General features: G+C 40.4%; 1 protein-coding gene and 1 pseudogene across 2 annotated transcripts in view; one reads left to right on the forward strand and one right to left on the reverse strand.

The window, feature by feature from the left end:
• Positions 1-385: 385 nt before the first annotated feature.
• On the forward strand, positions 386-3312 carry LOC142426569 (transmembrane protein 183-like; annotated as a pseudogene).
• A 6279-nt stretch (positions 3313-9591) lies between these two features.
• ARID4A (AT-rich interaction domain 4A) overlaps positions 9592-25685 on the reverse strand; it is a 75330-nt gene continuing 59236 nt past the window's right edge. For both annotated transcript variants that reach the window (XM_075531901.1, XM_075531902.1), the window contains 6 exons: positions 24070-24211; positions 19634-20764; positions 19319-19423; positions 17173-17379; positions 15392-15538; positions 9592-11317 (listed from right to left, as the gene is read on the reverse strand). In XM_075531901.1, the coding sequence (XP_075388016.1) occupies positions 11214-11317; positions 15392-15538; positions 17173-17379; positions 19319-19423; positions 19634-20764; positions 24070-24211 (1836 nt within the window). In that variant the 3' untranslated portion in view covers positions 9592-11213. The remainder of the gene's footprint in view (positions 11318-15391; positions 15539-17172; positions 17380-19318; positions 19424-19633; positions 20765-24069; positions 24212-25685) is intronic.

Here is a 25685-nt window from a genome sequence, read left to right on the forward strand (position 1 = left end):
GGGGCCCCGTCCCGGAGGGGCCAGTCCGAGGGCCTCCATCGTCGCAAAGGGCATGTTCAAGGACAATGTCTCCAGCCTCGAAACATACTGGCCGGGGCCGGCCTGCCCGCCCGTCAGAGCGCCCTCGTGCTCCCTCTCTGCCCCGCGAGCTGAGCGTTTCCCACGGGAATCCCCGGGGGGATGTCGGCCATGGGTTTTCTTTCTCAGCCTGTTACTACGGTGCCGACATTGTTTTGTTTTGAATTTATCAGCCCGACCCTGCAGACCTGAGATAACCCCCCCCCCCAAGCCCGTGTTGTCGAAGGGGCCTTGAGGAAATGACCTGGGGGCCACGTCTGACCGCCAGCCACACACGAGGAGAGTTCCATTTCACAATACTACAATGATGGAGGTTATTAAGGAAGGTAAAAGGTTACAAGAAATTAGGACCAGCAAAAATGAAGGCTATCGCTCTTGCGTTCGCACCCCTTCTCAGCCGTGCTGGTGAGCACGCCTGTCTGTTGTCCTCAGCCTCTCAGCCGCGTGGCATTGTGGTCTTTTCCCTGCTCAGGCACGTGGTACAAAGCCCCTGTATCGCTGATGCTCTCTCTCTGGTCTCCTGCCTGAACACACTCAGCTTGACAGGAGTTCCTGTGGGTCAGGAAGCTGTCGCTGCCTCCACCTCTCTCTGCAGGGATCTTGGACACACACTGCTCCAGAGCAGTTAGTTCTTGATGATCCTAGGACTCTGAACCTGCTTCTGAAATGGCTCACTTCACATCTATCGAAATAACAGGACTGACCAATCCTTGAGCTTAAAGTCCTCTACACCTAATGTTTGCATTCTCCCACCAATCACTTGATGAATTATAAAACTAAGCATTTAAGAGCCATACCAAGTAATTTAACTTCAAAGGTCTTCAAAAAGTTTGTGGAAAAGTACAATTAAAAGATCGTGGATTTTTTTACAAACGTCTACTTTTAATATTTCATTGGATTTGATTTTCTAAAATGCTGATGAGACTTTTTGCATACATTTTAAATGTTCTTTTAGTTTTCTTGCAATGCCTTTGTCAGGCTTTGGTGTCAGAGTAATTAATGCTGTCCACGGTGACTCAAAAGTATCCCTTCTTTATTTTGGGAGAGAATTGTTTAATTTTCAGGGTGATTTGAATGTAACCCTGGTAGAAAGCTGGGCATAAGCCAGGTGCGCCTTCTGGCTGATGAGACATTGATGCTCGGAGGGTAGTATCTGTTGGTTTGTGAAGGATTTGAGACCCTCCCAGACCTTGTCCTCTGAATCTCATTTGTACATTTGGCTGAAATAAAACTAGTGCTAAGTACAGTATTCTCCTAAGGTCTCATTCATGCTAGTGAATTACGAAGTCTGAGGTAGGAGTTAGTGAGACTGAATCTGAAACCAGCTGGTCAGTGAGGGGCTCTAGGGACCCCATGCTTAAAGCCCGCTCGGAAATTTTGAGCACACTTGGAAGTCTGGAGGATGTGTAAGATCTGACCCAGCATTAATAGTGACAGAGGGAGAACTGCATTTAGTCTCTCTCAGGATTTTAGGTTGTTGAAGTTATCAGGAGTGTTGTCCACGATGTTTTGTATCTTTTGTCCATGATATTCTTATTGTTATTTAGTAACTACAGAATCTCTAACAATGTCTCCTCTTTTATTCTTGATACGCATTCCTTTTTTTCTTGATATGTCTACATAGAGCTTTATCAATTTAATCTATCATCTCACAGAACTAGAAATCTCCTTTTAAAGTCTGTTATTGTCACACTGAGTCATTCTCCTAAAATCCCGAGTACAAGGTATACACAATAATGCATTCTATCCATATTTTTGTATTCATCTGCATGTATAGTCCTTTTACTATCACTTCTCTACATTAAACACCAGCCCTTCCCTCATGTTTTATGGCAATACTTTAGTATGATAAGATATAACACACAAAAATCTCAAGGCCAGGTCAAATGAAAGGATGTCCCAAGAGAAGGCTAAACGGAGGTGAGGTAGAGCAATAGCAGAACACAGAAAGGAAAATCAGAAGCAATAAAAGATGGAGGAGATGGCGGCTGAAGACTCAAACAAATGACAATAAAACCAAAATTTAAGGTAGGAGTCTTGGGGTATTAAACTGGCAACTTAGAAAAGGTTAGAAAGAGTAGGTATGGGACAGCAGTGGAGCAGGGCAGAGCTGGCCCATGGCTCCTGGAGCGAGTTCTCTGCTCAGACGTGGCCTGGGGCCCAGGCCCGCAAGGCCAGCCTCACTACCACAAGGTTGCCATGTGCAAGAGAGGGAAGTGATTCAAGTTTCAGGGCAATTCAATGGGGCAGATGATGCCAACTTCGATTGGGCCATCATTAAGTATAGATGAGTCATGGAAACCATAACCCAGCGGTTCTCAACCTGTGGGCTGCAACCTCTTAGGGGGGGTGTCAAACGACCCTTTCACAGGGGTTGCCAGATTCATAACAGTTGCCAAATGAGAGTTATGAAGTAGCAATGAAAATAATTTTATGGTTGGGGGGTCGGCACAACATGAGGAACTGTATTAAAGGGTCGCGGCATTAGGAAGGTTGAGAATCACTGCCGTAGCCAATGCCGTTCAGCAGGAAGTAAAATTTCTGTGGAAGCCTTCCCAGGTTCCTGCAGAGGAAGCTCTTGCGGGGGCTGGTGAGCCCTGTGACATCAGCAGCGGCAGTGATGCAATGGATGCCCAAGAGGAGAGCATTATGAGAGAACAGTCTCCAGGAATAAAGAAAAGCAAGAGGAACAAAGAAGACCTGGACAGGGCTGGAGAAGAGTATGCCATGGATATCTGGCTTTGCTAGCTGGCCTCCTATAGCCTTCCTGAGGACACTGAGAATTTTCCCAATTTGTAAGAATGCCTGGACTGTAGCACTGCTGCCTTTTGGGCCAGGTTATATAGAAGACACTACACTCTGGATGCCTGTCTTTGCCCTGTGACTAGACTCAATGGAGAAACTGGGTTCCTCCGGCATGTGTGATCCAATCTCTGTATCCATGTATGAGCCATTTGCTACACTCCAAGCTCCAAGAACCCTGCCATTCCAGAAAGCATGCCCAACACCCAAGGATACCAAATGCTTACTTTTCTAGTACAGAAAGGTTGTTGGCAATAGAAACCAATGTGGACATTCAAGTTCAAAGAACAGCCCCTGAGGTTAATAAGCAAATGTGTGAGAGGGTTGCAGCTGCCCATTCAGTATAAAGCTGTTCATACCAACCCACACCAAGACTGCTGCCTCCTGCAGGTCACTACTCTCAATTTCATCTTTCTTCTGATTGATATGTAGCACCATCGAGTTGAACTGCTATTCCGGGTCTCTCTTATTCACAGTGGCTGTGGATCACTGTGGATGCACAGTGAACAGAGCACATCCAAGTCATCCTCAACCCAGTGCAGTGTCCGCCTCTTCAACTGGTGGGTGGCACCTTCAGTGTCCATTTTGTTCTCCCTGAGAGTGTGGTTAGTGCTTGCCAGCCCTGGGGGCTTCCCTGGGCTTGACTGTCCATTAGTCACAGATCCCACCATGGCGGCTGTGTATCTGCTTAGTTATGCCTGTGCTCTTCAGACTCCAGGGGCTTCTGGGTAGGAGGGAGAGGGATTTAATCAAGAGGAAAACCAACTATGATTCATAAACCTATTTTCCTGTAAAAACTTGCAGGAGAAACCTGGCTCTATTTTCTGCTCTAAAACCCCATTTAGTGCTATTGAGTTTGTTATTTAATCTTTGATCCCAATAAAAAGGGATGGTCTTGCCTTTAGGGCAGCGGTTCTCAATCTGTGTGTCGTGACCCCTTGGGGGGTGTCAAATGACCTTTTTATAGGGGTCACCCAATTCATAACAGTACCAAAATTAGTTATGAAATAACAAAAATAATTTTATGGTTGGGGGTCACCACAACATGAGGAACATATTAAAGGGTCACAGCATTAGGAAGGTGGAGAACTACTGCCTTTGAGGGAAATGAAAAAAATTTTAATGACATTTTTGACTCTCCAAATAAAGGATGTTTCAGCATTCTCTTATGGATCCTTTTAGAATCCTTCATGTCCTAAAATTCATGCCACTGTTGCTTCTAATTTAGCTGACCTTCAAATCAAAGTGATTCTGCCCATACCCTTCTCCTGAAATAAAATAGGTGATAGGGTTTTCAGAATCTTAAAAAAAGAGTAAATAATATAATCCAAGTAAATACTTAATTTTTAACAATAAAACTTGTTCCCAAAAGTACTTGAGAAATTCTCAGCTATTAGAGGAAGAGAACACACAATTTAGTCGAGGTAAAATGTGAAAAATAAGAATTGCATTTCTACTCAGCCCTGATACATAATATGGTGGATCATTTATACCTTACCTTAGAAGCTAGAGCTCACAATTTCTGGTCAAATGAAAAAAATACAAAAGGGTCCTGATATATTTGGGATACTGGTTTGGGCAGAAAGAAGAAATCTCTCCCATTTCTTTCTGCTGTACAATATAGGTACTAACAAAAAAAGTAACTGCTGACTGATTAAATTTGAGAGGTCGTGACTCAAACAGAACAAGGACTAACAGTTTAAAATCAGAAGAGATGTGTGCCAAGGTTGTATCCTTTCACTTAATCAATCTTTTTACCATGTAAACTCAAGAAGTTAAACAATGGGGTGGGATTGGAGGAAGACTCATTAGCAACCCGTGACACTATACTTGATCTTAGCCCAAAGGCCGGGAAGCGATAGCAACATGTGACACACAGGTAACATACTTTTGCTTGCTGAATGCAAAAATCTGTTGCTTACTAGTCAAGATCAAAGACTTAAACTTTCAATAATGAATTATACCTCAACATAAAGGAAACAAAAATGGTCATAACTGGTCCAATAAGCAACATCAGGATAAAAGCAGGAAATATTGAAGTTCCTGATTTCATTTTACTTGGGTCTATAATCAACTTTGGAAGCAGCAGTCAAGAAATCAAATGACATTGAGAATGATGATGGCAACAGATGCATTTGACACAATGGATAGATGGATGGATTGTGATAAGCATTGTACGAGCTACCAATTAAATTATTTTAAAAAATCAAATGACATACTGCATTGAGCTGCAGAAAGCTCTCAAGTGTTGAAAAGTAAAGACATCACTTTGAGGTCTAAGGTGTGCCTGGCCCATGCCCTGCACTTTAAATTTGCTGGACAGTGAATAAAGAAGGCCAAAGAAGAATTAATGCATTTGAATTCCAGTGCTAGCGAGGAATACTGAATATACCATGGACAACCTGAACAACTCTATTTGGGGAGACGTACCGCCAGGTGGCTCCTCAAAAGCAAGGATGACGAAACTTGGACTTACATACTTTGGACATGTTCTCAGAAGGAGCCAGTCCCTGGAGAGGGGCATCAAGCCTGGTCAAGCAGACTCGTCAGAAAAGAAGCCTCTCCATGATGATTGACATAGCGGCTGCAACAACACAATGGCTCAAACCACAAAACAGCAACAACTGTGAGACTGGCAAAGGACCGGCAATATTGTGCTCCAATATACAGAGGGTCTGACTAGACTTCACCCAACAGCAAAGTCTTTATACTAGCTAACCACGGATATTGGGTTTAGATGCTTATACTTTTTATTTTTTGCTTTAGGCTTTATTGTTAAATGTTTAATAAGCTATACAAATTTATATACAGACCCATGAAATCATCACCACAATCAAAATAATAATACACTCACCACTTTCAAAAATTTCTCTCTCCACTAACCAAACTCCCAAGTGTCCAGGTAACCACTGGTTTGCTATGAGTAGTTTACACTTCTTGAATTATATATAAATGGAGCCATCTAATGCATACTGTCTGGCTTCTTACACTTAGCATTGAGATTCATCTATATTCTTGCATTCATCAAGTTTATCCCTTCGTGTTCAGGTGGATTCCATTGTATGGGTATACAACAAATTACTGTGCACTCACCTGCTGACCTTTTCTCAGGCTCTTAAAAATAAAGCTTCAGTTCTCTTAAGGATAATAATGTTAAGTTATGTGATGTGTATATGTTTAACTTTTAAAGAAATTACTACACCCTTTTCCAAAGCAGTTGTGCTGTTTGCATAGTTTGGCAGTTCCTTGGTAAGGTCAGAGAGAAATGACAGAGGACTCAGATCCTCTTTACAGGATTTATAAGCATAGCCATTTACAATTTAGCTCTCTATCTGAACGGGGAAATGACCTTTCTGAGTCTCATCATCCTATTGACAAAATCAAAAGTTGAAACTCTAACACTAAATTTTAAATTGAGTAAGAAAACTTAAACAAAACTTAGTAAAAGTTTGAATTGTTAGTTTCAGTGACATTTTTAAAACCTTAAATCTACATTTTTGTAATGGGTTGGCAGCCCAAGATTCAAACCTGAAGACACCAAAGACTTCTCCCAACTCTCTTCTTCAGCTAGTCACCCCACCGTGCCCTTCCAGAGGCAATCCGTGTGCTCAATTTGTTCTTCAATAAATACCATAGCTTCCTTATTCTTTTTTTCAGGGGCATAATATTTTATTGTTAGTATATCATAATTTATTTAGATTCACGGGGATTAACTTTGTCCATGGGGTCATTAAGAATCAGAATTGATTGGAAGGCAGTGAGTTTGATTTTTGGTTTGAGCAAGAAGGGCAAGCTTTCACCTCACTCTCTTTGGACACATCATCAGGGAAAACTAATTGCTAGACGAGGCTGTGTTGGGTAGATGACCAACAAAAACAAGAGACACCCGCAGTGAGGCACTTTGACCCAGTGCTGCAACAATGAACTCAGCCATGCCAATTTAGACAGCTAACTCGATCATATAAAGATGGCTCAGGACTCAGAAGTGTGTCTTCCTGGTTTACACCAGGCTGCCAGAGTCAGAACCGTGACGGTGAGAAAATCCTATTGCACAGAGGTTCTTTGAACTTTTCCGAATAGGACTTTTCAAAGTGAGTTCTACGTGACAGATTGCAAAATGAATATAAACTTCACGATTAATCAAAAAATCAAATTCATAAACATTGTTATTTGTTGTAAAAAATGAATAATGGGCCTGTGTGAACAGGGAAAAAAGATGTTTTTAGGCTTCTTACAGTGAAAAAGTTTGATTTGACAATAAATTTAAAGTATTAAAAAACCCATCTATTCCTACTCTGAGAAAACACAAAGCATACACTCCTTAGAAATTCCTCTAGTTAAAAAAAAGAAATTCCTTGAGTGCAAATTCCATTCTAAGAACCTCACAGAGCTTCACTAAATGAGGAACGCTATCGCACATTATGCTTCTCTTGCAGTGGGATAAAATGCTGGTAACCAGAGGGCAGAAGACACAGGGAGAGATGGAAAGATACTTATTTTAATAACACTGGGCACTTACGTTGGCCGTTGGGCTCTGTGGTCCATTTTAAGTTGGGTCTATTTTATACTCTACAAACTGCATTTTAACATATTTGTGAGAAAAGCCTGGAACACCTCTTTTAGATGTTTGGCTTTGTACATAAAGACCATTCAGAAAAAAACAGGAATTCAGAATCATTAATTATTCTCAATTAAAATAGCCGTCATTTGACCTCCTACTTCAGGAGCGAGTCATCTAATATTATATAAAGACATGCAAAGCAAATACAAATTATGAAGTGAAATAATAAAGAAATTTGCTCTGGAGACAAATTTGATGAAATTCTGATGGCGCTAAGTCATCAAAAGTTTCGTGTAAAAACTGGCTACTGAGGGACAGGCAACTGGGGATGAAAGCAGAAAGACATGAAAGGAGCAAGAGACAGCAGAGGGCAGTGCCTGAGTGGCCGGTGGGACAATGGCTCAGGCCTCTGGCTCATCACCCCCAACCTCTCCCCTTGCTCCTGCTTAGAACCTTTCACCCTTCTCAGCTCTCATTTGCCTAAGCAATTCACAAGCCTCATTAGGTCTCACATGTTTTCTTTTTCAGCAAAGCTTTCCTTTAGCACCTTTGTCCTCAAATTAGTTGGCTCTGGCATGCTGTAATTTCACATGCTAATCACACCTGCAGATTAATGATATGTGTTCATTGTTTAACATCCACCCCACTAGATTATGCATTCCTGAAGACAGTGACTAGAATCTTGTTCACTGTTATGGTTCCTGGGCCTAAGCAAAATGGCCCAGTCCACAACTACTCAAAAATGACAATGGAAATTCTAGTACTACGTGGGATGTGTGGTTCTTTCTATATGCCTTCAAATGCTTTCTCAATGTCGACAAACCAAAAATCAAACTCACTGCCCTTGTTCGGATTCATGGTGACCCTGGACGGCAGGTGTCTTGAGACTGTTAACTCTTTATGCGAAGGAGAGAGCTCCATCTTTCTCGCTCAGAGAAGCTGGTGGTTTCAAACTGTGACCCTGTAGTTAGAAGCCTAACAAGTAACCATGATGCCTCCAGGGGTCCTCCTCACAATGGCGATAGCCATGTTAAGGAAGATACTTCAGCAAACAGCTTAATTTGTATAGATTTCCATAATCTATAGCCATTTCCTAGAAGAAATGTAGCAGTCTTTCAAAGAATGCTAAATATAAACATTTTCTCCATAAAAATCCAAAGGTTTAATGTAAGCACAAAATGACTAACTGAAACAGTCCCATAAATGTGCATATAACCTGACTTTATGTACAGAACACCAAGTATTTTCAGATCTAAAAACAAAAACTTCACTGCCCTCGTAGATTTTGACTCTTAAGTGACTCTACAGGACAGAGTAGAACTGCCCCTTTCAACCTCTAAGGTTACAAATCTTCTTAGGAGAAAAATGTTGTCTTTCTCCCACAGAGCGGCTGGTGAGGTTTAAGGACGGATTTTGTGGTGAGCTGTCCAGCGGGTTGTCTGCTGTGCCACTAGGGCCCCCCTCCCACCATTGTCAGCTAGTGGGGACTAAAGATACTCTTTTACTTTTACATGCGGCAAGTAGAAGTTTACTTAAACGCAGATGTTTTGAGAAACTGTCCACTGACATGCACAAATTTCAAATTGTAACACCTGTTCAGTATTCACCTACTTTCAAAATCACTTGCAGCTCCCAAATAAAGAGGATTTTAACTATCCATCTTTATATTCAATGAGTATACAATTCTGTTCTGTAGCAAGGACCTAACAGTTCATTACCAGAGTTATAACAATTAGAAGGGCTAAAACTCAAGCCAATAACTAGCTATCTCAAAGGTACTGAGACACCCTTAAAGTATGTAATGCGTGAGTCTCAGGTGACCTCCTGCCTGAACGGGATCTTAACGGCACATCTTTTTCATTTTCATAATGAGAGGCATAAATATTTTATTTAGACAACCCTGAAAATATACTGAAATTCTTTATGAAGTCTGGGTTCCAACTGCGGAGTTATTGGCACTTAGGACAAAAGCAAGCATTTAAATGAAAACTAAAAGGATAAAGCCTATGTTTAAAACATGGCCTTTATTAATACTGTCCGCTGAGCTCCATCTTTATATCACACTGAGATATTTCTGCTTTGCAAAGAAAAGACAAAAAAGTGCATTTTACAAGAGTACTTTTTTTGCTTTTAATTCTCTGCAAAAAATGGAAGGAATCTGAATCACAAGTTCACAATGTGGTAAAATGATATTAGGAAACAATGATTTCAGTAATGCTATGTCATCACTAGTGTTCAGCTCTGACTTGGTTCTTGTAAATCAGATCCTTATATACAGTCTAGAGCATCTAGGTTATTACTCTACAGCATATTAAACACAGAAAAGGAGCTTTAAAAAACCCCTTTCAATGTACAAATGAATTTAAAATTTGATTTTTTTAAAAATCACCTTTTTTACATACTGTATATGCAAAACTGCTTTAAATACATGATTTTGGAAGAATTATTTACAAAATGTATCAGTCTGTGGAACAATTCACAGACAAAAGCATACATAGTTGCTTTACTTAGTTGTTGCATCTCAACTTTGGGAGATAGGAATTTATTCGGCAGTATAGCAAACATAAAAAATGACAAACTATCTTAAGGGCAACCCAAAACTTGATCCTTAAAACAGCTGAAATACTAGGACTGCCAACGTTTCTACATGAGGACATACTTCATTGACCCAGAGGCCCATTCCGAGTTCTGCTACAAGGCTGAGGCAGACCCCTTCCACACAGGCACGGCTGCGGCACACAACGGCCTGTGAGGGGACAGCTGAGGGCTAGTGTCATCCAAAGAGGGAATTCACCTAGAATTTTCTTTTTTTTCAATTTTATTAATATTTTAAAAAATACATAAAAATACAACATCCAATGTCTGAATAAATATATTTAACAAGTTGCAAGATAATACCTATTTTACACAAAATTTTCAGCTTTAGAAATCTTGTTAAATAACTTCATTGTTGTTATATATTTCATTTTTGTCTTTTTGTAACAAAATAAAAACTCTGAAATTACATAGAAAAAAGACAAAATATTTTTGTCAAGGGATAAGATAGTCCACTGAAAACTTATTCACAATTCCACTGTAAACATTAATAAACATTAAAATATTTGCATAATTGTGTGCTCAAAAATCCTATAAAAAGTGGAAGACTTATGACAACTGTAGTTTTCAGCCAACTACACTTCCTTTCACAATTTATTTTGTCCCATTTACACCTTTAAAACTGGGCACACTGCTGAACATATACTTTGGCAGTTCTAAATAGCAAGTGCTTCCACAAAAATTAAAAACAAAAATAAAATCACACACACACACACACACACACACACATACACACAAAAACATAAACCCCCTAACTCACCAAGTGTTCAAAATACATCTTAGTGAAAGTGCAGCAGTAACTATTCAGCTGGATAATATTTTGATGTTTATCGTGTGCACTTGCTTGTCTATGAATTCTATAACACCTGAAAGCTTTATTATACAAATTTAAATTTGCTAAGTGCCCTTCTTTTTGTATATTCACAAATAATGAAAAGAATTAAAGGGGAAAAATATGACAAACATGGCAGGCTCCCTAACCTTCAATTAGCAATCAGCTTATATTTTGCAAGAGGAGGAAAGAAAAGAGCAAGGAGTAGATACAATCCAGCCTGGGAACGTATACAAGATACACTTGGCAAAGTCAAACCAGCTGAGTGCTTCCTGTGGTTGTATTTCAGAGCTTGGGGATTTATGTCCATGGCAGCAGCTGCTGGGAAGGCAGAGACAACATGTATCACCTGCACTCTACAGCAAGCACGTTTTGTGGAGGAGACGACGAGGAGGGACTCATTCCGGTGTCTGAGGAAGCGGATGACATGGACGCTCCTGCATGCGACACTGTGGAGTCAAAACAAACTCAGTCATCTCAAGTGCTACTGCACAAAGATATCCAGCCAGAGGAAAGCAAAGACAAAATTCTTAACACATTATTCACCTGAATCAAAACCCTCTTAAAATACTGCCTGGAGGCAGAAACAAACAGTAAACAGAAAAATGGGTTTGGCTTAAGTGACTGGGTCAGCCTTTGGTCAGTAATCACTAAGAACACGTTAGTTTTTAAAAGGCACCAAATTTTACATTAAGAAACAAAGATCAAAGAGATACCAATTCTTAAACTCCTATTTGGTAGCTCTGATAACGGAACTTGGCTTTCCCGAATCAGAAACCAGAGCAATGTGAGATCACTTGCAGAACTCCTGCACTGTCTGAGAGGACCATGAGGTCGTTCGTTATCTTTCTTCTGCTCCAATTGACAGATGGACACAATAGTCCTGTAGGCGACACACGTAGGTAGGTAGGTAGGTAGGTAGGTAGGTAGGTAGGTAGGTAGGTAGGTTAGGTAGGTAGATAGGTAGGTAGGTAGGTGTGGGTCTAGGATGAAAGCATAGGCGTGATTAAAGCTCACCACTCTGACTTGGGCATCTTTCTTTTCCTCTCAGTAAGCTCTGCTGTCTGTCTTACTTACTAGAGGGCCTATTTTGTTTTTTTTTTATTAACGTCTAAGGGGGTATCTGTATGATATATGGTGCTAGCATATTCTCATTCCAACAAAATTCTTATCCGTACACTAATGAAAGCCACTCAATGTCCCAATCCAACAGGCTGGACTACAAATGAATTCAGAAACAAAAACAGTCAAGCCTATAATAAAATAATCTTTTTAGTTGTTTAAAACTTAGATCTCTTTGAAGAATTGACTCCAAACCTCTTCAAGTGTCTTTGAAAAATTTTCAACTTGTTAATTTTTTATTTTCTTCATTTTGTGTTTAAGAGTTCATAAGAGATTTCTTGTCATTTACAAATTTTAAAGACTATGGCAAACATGAAAGCCCAAGTCCTTTTGACCTGCGCCTTATCTCCTATTTCCAGGGATAGGTAGACCTGGTAAAGAATGACCTAAGATCATTTATGGCACAGGCCATTCAATCAGTAATTCAGTTCCCAAATCTCTGCCCAGAAGCGGGAAAACTCCTCTCAGTATGCTCAAACTTCTGGTTCAATTTTTCTGGGTTTGAAAAAACAAACCTTCCCTCTCGGAGATTGCCTCTTTCGGTCTAGCCAATCCCTGAACTCGGTGTGTTCCAGAGGATCCATTCATGCTCCCTCGCTTTCCTGGTCTTCTAGGCGGGATTCATTTCCTGGACCCCAGGTTGTCTGCTTAGCTTGTCTTCTAGTTTCTCGTGCTACCACTGAGAAACCTTTTGAGAAACTTGATACTGTTTTGTTTTTTTTTAATGTGTGTGCCTTTACCTGGTAAACGTTTAAAATCTTCTCCTTATACTTAAGGTTCTGAACTTTTATAATGTACTGTCAAGTGATTTTTTTTCCTTCCCTCAACCAATAAAAAGGATACAGTGAATTCATTCAATCTTCCCATTCCAGGCATTTCCGTGTTATGTTTTGTCAATTGACAAATTCTGTTTACTCCCCCTGTAAAACCTGATTCATAATTTAGGCCACCTAGCCAGACCATGTGTAGATCCTATAGCCTTACTTTCCACTTAGATTCCTCCAGCTTTACTGTCTCTTCTATTAATCTGTTACTTATATATCTTTTGAAATTTTAAAATTCTTGCCATTATCCTCTTAATGGGGAGAGAGCATTTTGTTCTCTAAATTTTTTAAATAGTCTTATATTCTTATTTCAAGACCACAGTATCTTTTCCTTTATCTTATACCACTAATTAGTTTTGCAGTGTTTGGGGCACATTACGTTTCTCTTCCAAGTTTCTTTTTCCAGTTTGATTTCTGAATTTCTTGAAGAAGCTTTTCTCAAACGTTTGGCCCCCCTGTGGTTTCCACACTCGAGAAAGACACTGAGAAGCCGACTGGAAGCTGTGCGTGAGTAGACGCAGAGCTCGCAGTGAGAGGCAACATGCATGTTTGTGAACGGGGCGAGGATCTTGCTGTTTAGTAGTTCAGGACCACCAAATGTTGGTATATGTGGGTTGGTCAGGTTTTCCTGAGAGGAATCCAGGCTCCTCCCAAGAATGAGAATAAGCTGGGCTATTGTGCTTCAGGAAATAGGAGGATAAAATCTTGGATTGAAAAAGGAAAAGGAGTCTCACCAATGAATATGTTAACTTTTATGCAATCTCATGATTTTTAACCCTCACCTTTAGCGGCAGTCGCTGGTCTCCTTCCCTGAGCCTATAGCCTCGTAAGTTCCCCAACACCTTCCAGGAAGTCAGCCACCCACTTTCAGCTAGAGCTCAGAAAAGATGTAGCCTAGCTCGCTGGGGAGGGAGGAACGGCTCCAACTGCTCCCCATTTCCAACAAGCCTTTCTTCTTCAGTCTCACCCTGTCTCCCAGTTCTGGGCCTAACTAGTCTCAGCCAACTGCAAGCGTTATTCTTCCTTCATCACTGGGGCAGTTCCAGTTTCCTAACGAAACATTTCTCTGCGGCTATCCCTTTCTCTTGTGGACACAGACCGTTTCATTTCCTTCGCTCTTGTTTCAGTAAAGTGTTAGGTTGAAGTGAACAGAAACATGCCCACATTTAGCGATCATTTCATCCTTCACATTTTTAAGGTCTCGCGTAGACACTGCTCCTTCTCCGTGATTAGCCCAAGATGATTCTCCTTCCGCTGAACTTGTACGCTTGCTAATGCGCTCCTTCCGACTCTCTCTGAGAGCGGAGCCCGTGTCCCCTCATCTGGAGCATGTGCACGTTAATGCTCATCTGGAGAATGTGCACGTTAATGCTCATCTGGAGAATGTGCACGTTAATGCTCATCTGGAGCATGTTCACATTAATGCTCATCTGGAGCATGTTCACATTAATGCTCATCTGGAGCATGTTCACATTAATGCTCATCTGGAGCATGTTCACATTAATGCTCATCTGGAGAATGTGCACGTTAATGCTCATCTGGAGCATGTGCACATTAATGCTCATCTGGAGAATGTACACATTAATGCTCATCTGGAGCATGTTCACATTAATGCTCATCTGGAGCATGTACACATTAATGCTCATCTGGAGCATGTGCACATTAATGCTCATCTGGAGCATGTTCACATTAATGCTCATCTGGAGCATGTTCACATTAATGCTCATCTGGAGCATGTTCACATTAATGCTCATCTGGAGCATGTTCACATTAATGCTCATCTGGAGAATGTGCACGTTAATGCTCATCTGGAGCATGTGCACATTAATGCTCATCTGGAGAATGTACACATTAATGCTCATCTGGAGCATGTTCACATTAATGCTCATCTGGAGCATGTACACATTAATGCTCATCTGGAGCATGTACACATTAATGCTCATCTGGAGCATGTTCACATTAATGCTCATCTGGAGCATGTACACATTAATGCTCATCTGGAGCATGTGCACATTAATGCTCATCTGGAGCATGTGCACATTAATGCTCATCTGGAGCATGTTCACATTAATGCTCATCTGGAGCATGTGCACATTAATGCTCATCTGGAGCATGTACACATTAATGCTGTGAGATGAACCAGCTTACACAACACTTTCTTTTTTCACAAGGCACTTCCGAAATGACAGATGATCCCAACAAGATAATCTCCAAAATAGTAAGCAAAAAAGAACATTAATTGGCAACCAGTAAGTGTTTGCTGGGCAAGAATAGTTTCTGGGAGAGTAAAATCACACATTAAAAAAAAGTTTATAGTTCCTTTATGTCTTAATTGTTGATCAACTCACTTTAATAATAGCAATAGAAGATCTAAAACACTGGGAATCTGAAAAAATTAATGAAGGTGAAATATAATCAGAGAGCAACAAATCCCACATTAACTAAAATGATTTCCTCTTTCTCTAGGGGAAAGACTAGCAGCCCTTGGTCTGGGCAGCCCGACTCATAACCCAGAGCTCCCTTATCTAACAGGATCGTAAATATAAAAAAAGGGGAAAGAAAGATTGTCATAGTTACCTTCTCTGTCTTTCTTTTTTAACCTCTTTCTCCTCCTATCTATAGTTGCAACTTCAGACTTCAAAGACATGTAATATTTTCTGATTTCCTGTAACTTTTCTTGAAGAAAAGAGATTCTCTCTGTACTATTCATATTGTCTAATTCATCTAAAGGGAAGGAAAAAGAGTTAAGAGATTTTAAGTTTTTTCTATGAGAAAAGATAGTAGTTATTTCAAAAGTACAATTTATAAATGAACAGATATCTCAGTTTATTAAAACCTGTAATAGTCAGCTACATGTCAATCTGTAAACCGTGAAGTCTTGCATGTAAGACTAAGAGTTAGGAATTCTTTTGTGGTAGTTACACAAGCTGTTGTCAATTTGAGTGAAGGGTGGAGTTTAGCCTGTCAATCGGGTCGCCAGCTCAATGACCTCAGTTGGAGGCGCTAAGGAGATAAATAGCTCACTGGAGGCAGGACACCCACCCACTACCGAGAGACATTCCTACAGACAAGACACATGGAGCTACACTAGAGCCTTGGAGTTGAAGAAGCCACATGGAGAACCCCCAAGCCCCCCACCAGCGCTGAGATGCTTATAATGCCACTGGATTCACAAGACTCCCTACAACCTGGGATCTTCCTGCATTTGGCATCATTGCATGTGTTTCGTCAGTCTGAAGAGGACTTTATGGATTGGTATCAGACATATGGGCTAACATCGGACTTATGGACTTAATCTGTACTGGGCTGGGAGTTTTCTCAATGCTCAATTGCTCTTGCTTATGAAGCTCTCATACACATATGAGTGTCAATGGATTTGTTTCTCTAGTCCACCCAGACTAACACATCTTTAGATATATATCCCAAACTGAATATATATAAAGTGATTTAAGAAGTAAAAAAACCCAGAAAGAAACCATACTCTATAATAGTTCTCTATAAAAATTTGTTTCCAAATTAGTTATTTCTAATTGTTAATAGTAGGAAGGGTACTTTAGTTTAAATGGTTTGTAAAAATCATACTTATTATTTTTGCTTTATAAGATAGTTTTATTACATCATAATATTTACATAAAATTATTTTACTTTTTCCATAGCTAATTAAAGAGTATTACTTGATTTTAACTGTGCTTTCCTGGACATTTTATAAAAATGGAGCTTTTTAGAGTAGGTGCTATTTCAATTTTCTCCAAAGACTGTGAAATAATATTTCTAATTTCCTTCATATAGAAAACAGATGCTCAAAATCATTCTACTAGAACTGACAGACACTCACCATAGTGAATTTAATGAATGATTTTGCTATTGTTGATGCTGACACTGATGGTAATCATTCTCCCACTGATAGTAATTAGTAATTTTACTGCAAGAGTTATCTTATTTTTTCCTCTACCTATTTATTATTTCTTAACTGGAGCTCTTTCAATCAATACTAATCAAGGTAGTGCTATCAAAAGACAGATTTGTATTTAAGATAGTAAGTAGTCATTATAAACATGGTGTGTGGAAGACCTGAATTAATGAATTTGCTATTAAAAAAAAAAAATCACACCCAGTTGCTACTGTGTCATTTCTGACACATGTGAAAGCAATGACTGCGACTTTTCTGAAGTTGAACATCTGGCCATGCAAGGGATCTCTGGGGGAATTGAACAGAGCTTAGTCATTATGTATGTAACCTTCCACGGCCACCCAACTGGTTAATCACTATTTCTTATTTAGTAACGTTAATCCAAGAAGATATTCTAAAATAAATTTTACTTCAAAAGATATACTTAGATCTTCTATAACTTTCTTACTGAGTTGAAAGCTCCACTTGTACGTCCTAGGAGATGAATTTGCATGTTTTTCTCTGTGTTTATCTTTTTCTCCATCTTTAATGTGAGGTGATATTCTTGCAGGAGACCGAGCAAGCTTCTGTGGCTTGGATACACTAAGATGCTTTACTGGAGTACATTTACTTGAATTGTCTATGGCAGGAAGATCTTCACTGTCACTGCTTTGTCCTGTAATTTAAAAAAGCAATTTAAAAATTATGATAATACTTTCACATAGCAAAATGCAGAATCGTATGAATGAATGCATACCATGACAGACATAATTAATGTCCCTGGATGACACATGTACAAAATATTGAAATGGAAAATGTTCTGTTACTTTCCACATTAAAAAACACAAACAATAAAGCTTGTTATTTAGGGGGAAGAGGGGAAGCCAGATCCAGATAGGAAACCCTACACAAATCAGAGTTTACTGTTAGGTGCTGCTGAGTTGGTTCCCGGTCCTAGCAATCCAATGGACGGCAGAACCAAACACTGCCTGGACCTGGGCCCTCCTCTCAGTAGTCCTTGTTTACACCCATTGTTGCAGCCACTGTCAACCCATCTCACGGAGAATCTTCCTCTTCTTTGCTGACACTCTACCAACCATGATATTCTTCGGCAACTGATCCTTTCCGAGGACATAGCCAACTTCTGTGAGACAGTCTTGCTATCCTCACTTCTAAGGAACACTCCCGTTGTACTTTTCCCAAGACAGATTTGTGTGTTCCATTTATGGTTTGGTCTTCCTTATTCAGTGTCCATCTTTAACATGAAAATTCAGTGACTGAAAATACCATGGCTTGGGTCAGACACATCTTAGTCCTCAAAGTGACATCTTGGCTTTTGTTAACCGTAAAGAGGTCCTATGCAGCAGATGTCTAATGTAATACATGTCCTCTGGTTTCCTGACATCTCCAAAATTACTGACTGTGGCTCTAACGAAAAGAAAATCTTTTGACAACTTCAATCTTTTTTCTATTACATTGCAATTGCTTATAATAGTTTTTAAGGAACAGGAAGTGGCCGAGCCCACCTGGTGTCCCTCCCCTGTGGTGGGCTCTGGGTCTCCCAGCTCCAGCACCTCCCTCTCCACACCCACCCCTGCATTCCACCCTCCAGCCCCCATGAGACCCTCTAGCCCAGTGGTTCTCAATCTTCCTAATGCCGTGACCCTTTAATACAGTTCCTCATGTTGTGGTGACCCCCAACCATAAAATTATTTTTGCTCAAAAAAAAATATTTTTTTCAATTTTATTTTTCAAACTACACATCCTACCTAGAGGCTGCTCACTCTGAAAAGCCAATCTTGCTACTACTGCAAAGGGAAAGTGGGGGTGACATGTTCCCAGACCCTCTCCTACTAGTACAGGCCCCTGCTGCCTTTTTCTTACAGTAACAATAAAAAAAGAACATTTTAATTGTGTGTGTGTGAGTGTACGTGTGCGTGTGAGTATGTGTGTGAGAGTGTGTATATGTGTGTGTTTTAAAGAGGAAACTTTCTGGAAAAATTTGTCTTCACCTACATTCTTGAAACATCCACTCCTGCTTCTTTGGATCATTTCATGTCAGCTGGTACCTTGTCTTTGACATGTCAAATTCCTTGCAAGAAATCCTGTTTTCCCACTTTCACACCTAATCACCCCTCTGTGCTCTTGTTAAGGTCCTCCGAGCTTGCTGTTCTCCAAATCAATGACTGCTAGCTACCTCAATAGTTAGCAGCATCAGAAAACGTCCTTATTTGACCTAAGAGTATTTCTGACTTTCCATGATGCTTTGTCAATTTCTACTCCAGTCTTCTTGACTTTATATAATTCGCCCCACCTCAAATTGTTCTTCCAATCTTTTACTACTTCTGTATTTCATGTAAGTTCATAAATTTATAGGGAGAAATACTCCTGGCAAAAATGTGAACTTTATATGCTTTTAAAACCATAGCAAATATTCATTTTCTAAATGGACTCCTATAATATTAAACTGCAAGAAGCTTAAAAAAATAACAGCAGTTACCCTGGCTCAAAGAAACGTGATAAGTGCCCTCACATTAAAGTCAATGGCTACTTTCAGGAGACAAAGAGCCAGACTGATGTTAAGTCACACACCAGCTGCTGGAAGTACCACCGACCTGCTCCATTCTTTTCACTTTTGGCCACAGCACTTGTTCGCTTTGGGGTACGCTTCTGCTTTTTTGCCAATAATCCACTATTTCCATCGCTTGGCCTTTTTTGACCTGAAATAAGAGAAAAATTAAAATTAAAAAAAGACAAGGAGGAAAACCCCATTACAAACCTGAGGCAGGCACTTATTTACCTATCTACTCTACATCTGCCTGCTGTGTTCATTGGAAAAGGAAGAGTGAGCAAGCCGTACGAGACGGTGCTTTACAATTCAACAATCCTTACACCGACACATTTTTGGTTGTAATGCAGAAAGCTCTTACCCTTTTCTCTGTCCTCTCTTCCCTGTACAATTAGACTACAAGCACCAGCAGCTACGCTGGCTTCCAATCCATTTGCTGACTCCCTCTCACAGAGGCCTTCTGGAGACTCTTCGGCAATGCTATCAACCTCGATCGTTACGTCACTTTCACTCTTTATACTCCGAGACTCATCCTGACTGAGGGTAAGAGGTGAAGCGACTGAAAGGGTATGCTGTCCCGCAGGAGGCAGGGAAGGCGGAACAGAAACCAGAGCATTTGATTCGGAGCTTTCTACCGCGACATCCTCGGCACTATTGTTGTCCTTTTCATCCAAGTCGTCCAAATCCACTTCATGGCAGACCAAGGTTTCTGGCCCAATCACAGGCATAGTACCCTCCTCCTCTTTGGGTGGAGTATTTATAGTTTCTTCAGCGGGGCTCTCGGATGTTTCACTGGTCAGCTCTTGAATGCATTGGTTTGATTCTGCTATTAACGATGGCATCCCCTCATTTTCTGTTTCAAAGTGCTGTTCAAAAGTTAAGCTTTTCACGCCCTCAGGTCCCATACAATCACCGGTCCTTTCTTGAGATAAGTTATTTGTCATATCCATCCCATTCTCAATTCTTAGTTTTTTATCTGGTGATGACTGTCCTAGTATTTTCCGCTTTAACTTTTTTTCTTTCACACATTGGTCAACCTCATCTTCGGTAGAAGAAAAGTCTTTGCTGTCCAATGAAGAAAATTCTAGATTCTGAGTCTCTATGTGAGGTTCACATGCTGCTTCATCCTGGCTGAATGATGAAATCTTTATAATTTCCAAAGAAAGGTCTTTCGTCTTGTTCCTGCTTCCCTTTCCTTTTGGAGATTGTTCTACTTCCTTCTCGACTTCTACTACTTGATCCACTTGGTTTCCAGAAATCTGAACTGGTTGTTCATTTTCTCCAACTTCTACCTTCAGGGTTTCTAAAGGCTGCATTTGAGTCCTATCGTTTTCTTTCAATGTCTGTGCAATCTTTGGATTCTCTTCATCTAATTTATCATCATTTAAGGGTTCACTTTTTTCCACTTCTTCTTTAATATCAGGAGAAAGCTCTTCATTCATCAAGTTCTTTTCCAAAGGGTCTTCTGTTTCACTATCAGAGGAACAAGAATCTGCAAGAGAAAATATTACATTACAAAGATTTCTATTTTAGCAGCAATGTAATTACACAATAAAATCCCACGTAAAAACAAAGTAAGCCTTAATCAATTGCCTTTAAATGCCTCCCTGCAGAAATGTGTTACATAAAATTAGTCATACACTTTTGCCAAAAATAAGAGAAAAGAATTTCAAATTAAACTTAATGTAAAAGTACAATTATCTTACCATTTCAATTTTGTACAAAGACCTGTTATGCAAATTTTCAATAGCATTCTACTAAGCCAATATTACTTTTTAGGAAAAGCAAGAGTAGTACTGAAATATGAAATTAATTTGCTAACTTTTAATATTGAGAGCTTGTAGGTACTCATTAATACATGTGATGAATATTTTGTGTCCTAAGAGGGACAATTCCACATAACTCTGAGAGAAACATTCAAAATGAGCAATTGAGGGGGACAAAGGGGAGAAAAAAAGAGCAATTGAAATTTTAAATACTTTAATATTTTTCTGATTAAGATCTAAGGATGCATAGGCAACAAAAAATACGCTATTCCCTTTAAGAAAGGGAGTTTTAAAAATAAGAACATAGGGGTTTAAGATTATATGGAAGCTGTGAAAAACAAAAACAACAAAAAAACTTTGCCACAGGATGCTACTACCCTAAATAAGTCCAAAAATATCTATGTGTCTTTTGTTTTTTCAAATGAAAGGAGAGTTTATTTATTACCATGGTCAAGACACCAATGGATACTTTTATAGGTGATACACCACATTTGGGGGGGAATTTTTTCAAAAAATTAAAAATTGTGTAGTATACCACCTACAAAAGTATCCACAGAAGTCTTGACCATAATGGGATCACCATCGATCTGGACTGACTTCAGGGTCCCCAGCAATAACAATACTACACATGGGCATCTATCGCTAAAGGTGCCTTTTCACTGTGTGGACACCTTGCATTTGTGCATTGTAACAGCTGCCCAGCACATGGCAGGAGGAAGGAGGATGGCCTTTCGAATCTGCACACAAGAATCATGTGACACAGAGGGATGAGGAATACCAATGGGAAAACTAAGTCGGGAGAGGGAAAGGGAAGAAACACGGCTGGAGGAACACAAATGTACAACTGCAGGGAGGCAAAGCAGGAGGACAGACTTCCGGGGGGGGGGGGGACTACTGACTGGCAATGCTTTTGGGGACGGTGTTGGGGGTGTGTCCCTGGTGGTACACACTGAATGGGCAACATTCAGTTTCTGGGTGCATCCTGGGGACCCAGGTCAGGCAGGGTGACGGGCCACCGAATCCTGGATCTTCACACACACAGCATGTTCCAGAGGCCACATCAGTGAGAACCAATGGAGAAAGTCCACGGGTGATGTGGACTCTCCCTCAGACACACTTGTAACCTGAAGATGTATGTCGGAAACACGCGGTGTCTAAGAAGCGGAAGACAGCTGTGCCAAGACAGTTGAGCTGTTGGGAAGCAGACAAACATGGTCTTGCTACTCAATGCCAAATACGCTGCATTACGATAACGTATTATTCTGGCAAGCCTTCGAGGGACGTGCTCAGTGACGATTATTGTAAATTTCCCTGAAAATTCACCCCCATTGTTTGTGTAAATAGCATCTAGCCATGAGAGGATTGATTCTGTAAAAATGAATAATTCAGGTACTAAAATAAATAAATACATGATTCCAGTGCTGTGATTTGGAGTTAGCCTATATTGGCCCAATATCCATCTCTCAACAGGGCTTTAAAAAATTAGTACCAGAGTCTAATCAAAGACAATGTTAATAGAAGATTGTTATGCCCCAGGGGGATGATCGACAAGACTAAGACTCCCTACCATAAATTAACTGGAAGGTGTTGAGAGGGAGCCAAAGTAGCATCTGGGGTCTGAAAGGTTTATCTCCAAACAAGCAGCCATCTAAATGAGATGTCAACTAAGTCCATATGGAAGAAGCACACCAGCATCAGTCACCAAAGGACTGTAAATCATTGAACCCAAAATCAGAGGGATTAGTATCAGAGCCTAAATTATGAGAATCCGGTTTGCAGACAGTTATGGACGACAGTGGAGGCCAAGATCTATTTGTGGGAACAACATAGGAAATTAAGCCCCCAGTAATCTCCATCAGTAAGAGAGACAGGAGGAAAGTAGTTACTAAACAGTGCCGTGGAGAGATGATAAAGAAGTTAAAAGGATAAACTCAACTGAACAGTTAAAACTTCGTCAGTTGATCCCCACTGATGTACATTGGACCTGAACTTGTTTTTAGCATTTTCTGTATTTTTTTGTTCATAAGAGGGTTTATCTCAGAGGTGTCATTGGTGGTCACTCTCTTTGAAGTTGTGTTGTATGTCATTCAGTACATGAAGCCCAGGATTGAAAAACCTATAGGAACAGCAAGTAGACTAGGGGTTTGGGGAGGAGGGTGGGAGTAGAAACGGGTGATGATGTCAAGGAGTCCACGAAGGAAAAGAATGTTTGGAAATGGCGTCGTAGCAATTGTGCGATTCTGCTTGACGTGACTGAACTATGGTGTGATATGTGTATTAACTCCCAATTAATAATATGTTAAATGAATATTTTAAAATAGTATAATAAGGGTTCTTGAGAGTTTAGCGGAGGGGAGGGGGTTAAAGGGGAGCTGATATCAAGCAATTCAACACTGAAGAAAATGTTTTGAAACTGATTGTAGCAGCAATTTTACAATACTGCTTAATGGGATTGAATTATGGAAGGACAGGGTATCTGTAAGAGCATCCAGTAAAATGGTTTTGGAGGGGAAAAATCATCTGACTATAGCTCAGAAGAGTTAGGAAGAAATGTTCACATTGATTACATTACACGGAATAATGTATAAAGGTAGAAAAACAATAAAGCCAAAGCAGGTGAAAACGGGTTCAGCTGTGTTCATCATAAACATGCAAAGACCACATTAGCTTGTGCTTTCTTTGAATAGCATGGCCGCAACTCTCATGAAAGGCTTTGGGCAAATAACACTGAGTTTACAAGAGACGTTGTGGTGTGTACCCTCAGACGAACGGCTTGTCAGATCACTAAATTAGGTATCACTGAAGTTTATATCAAAATGTTGATTACAAAGTAAGCATCCTTTACCAATTAAACTCTGAATTTGACATCATATATGAATTAAAAATCCAGAAGATATACTATGATTCTCTCACGTAACTAAAATTTTATCATGAGTACCAATGACTTGTAAAATGCAGTGCTCCTCAAACTGAGGCCCTTCCATTCATGACAGCGGTAAGCTGTCTGGCCCATTCCAGAGAAATCCAGTACCTGATTTTCCCTCACTGTTTGGTGTCTTAGACAAACCATATGGCATGTTTGGCGAATTGGTAGATTTTAAAGGAGGTCGTCCACGTTTTGACTTCTGCCTCTCCTCCTCCCTCTTTTCATCCTTCTCAAGGTCTTCTTTATTCTGGGTGAAAAAAAATGTTTAAGAAGGGCTAAGGCAAACTATAACTACTATAGGTCAGCAACTTTATGCTTCAACTCCTAATGTGTGCTCACAGAAAATATTAGAAGCCTCTAGGACAGTGGTTCTCAACCAGTGTGTCGTGACCCCTTTGGGGGGTCGAACAATCCTTTCACACGGGTCATCTAAGACCATAGGAAAACAGATATCTCCGATGGTCTTAGGTTCTGAGACACCGCTCCTCTATCCGTCTCCAGGCAGGTCTGCCCACATGCAGATGCTCCCACATACGAGTCCCAGGCGTAAAGACTATTACCCGTGCTACACCATGCTTCAAGACAACATTTCATTGATTTTGTTCATTAGAAATAAATATGTCACAATAAACAATTACATATATGTTTTTGTGGTTAATCACTATGCTCTAATTATGTTTAATTTGTAACAATGAAAATACATCCTACATATCAGATATTCACTTAATGATTCATAACAGTAGCAAAATTACAGTTATGAAGTAGCAACAAAAACAGTTTTATGGCTGGGGGTCACCACAACATGAACTGTGTTAAAGGGTCGCGCTGCAGCATTAGGAAGATTGAGAACACACTGCTCTAGGACAAGCTAGATCTGCCTAGTGAGTTTCCGAGCCTGTAACTGTGGAACAGAAAGCCCTGTCTTTCCAAAGAGCTTCTGGTGTTTTTGAACTGCTGACCTTGTGACTCAGCCAATGTTCAAGCACTACACCACCAGGGCTGTCATTAGGGTGCCTTGAAAAAAATATATCGAAACAATGGCTTTGAGGGGGGACGTGCTGAACCAAAGCATTAGAAAGCTTGTACAGCGGGGGACCGGACCCAGTCCCAGCTACTAAATGGACACCTACCCCTCCCCCCAGAAGAATTTATTTCAAACGACGGAATTGAATCTGCAGCTCCAAGGAGAGGGACATATCTTATCGGAGCACACGGGTGCTAATCTGATCGGAGCACATGGGTGGCCCAACAGGCCTTGAGGACGATGACCCCCCATTAGAGCAGACAGTCCACAAAGAAGAACATTGAGACACGACACCCCTCACTGACCCATAGGTCTACAGAGGACAACACCGGAGACATAGTGTGGGAATTGCACCCAATCTGATCCCGCCACACCGAGGCAAAACATGAAGGGGGTGCAACAGAACAGCAAGGGAATGGAGCGGCGAGGTCCCCAAGGAATATTGAAGGTGGATTTTGGTGCCAAGGTGTGGTGCCCCAAAAGACTGGAATGAAAAACACTCCTAAAGGCCAACAAACGATCCTTGAACTAACTACAAGCTTTTCTTTCTTCTTGTGTTTTGTTCTTTGTCAGTGGTTTGCTGTTGTTGTTTTGTTGTATATTGTTGCTTGGTTTTGCTCTGTCTTGTTTTTGTACATGTTATTGTATCTGCAGGTCTGTCTAAATAAAATAGGCTGCATGGACAATCTGGAGGAGA

This window comes from Tenrec ecaudatus, chromosome 14 (genome assembly GCF_050624435.1).
Source record: "Tenrec ecaudatus isolate mTenEca1 chromosome 14, mTenEca1.hap1, whole genome shotgun sequence".
NCBI lineage: Eukaryota > Metazoa > Chordata > Mammalia > Afrosoricida > Tenrecidae > Tenrec > Tenrec ecaudatus.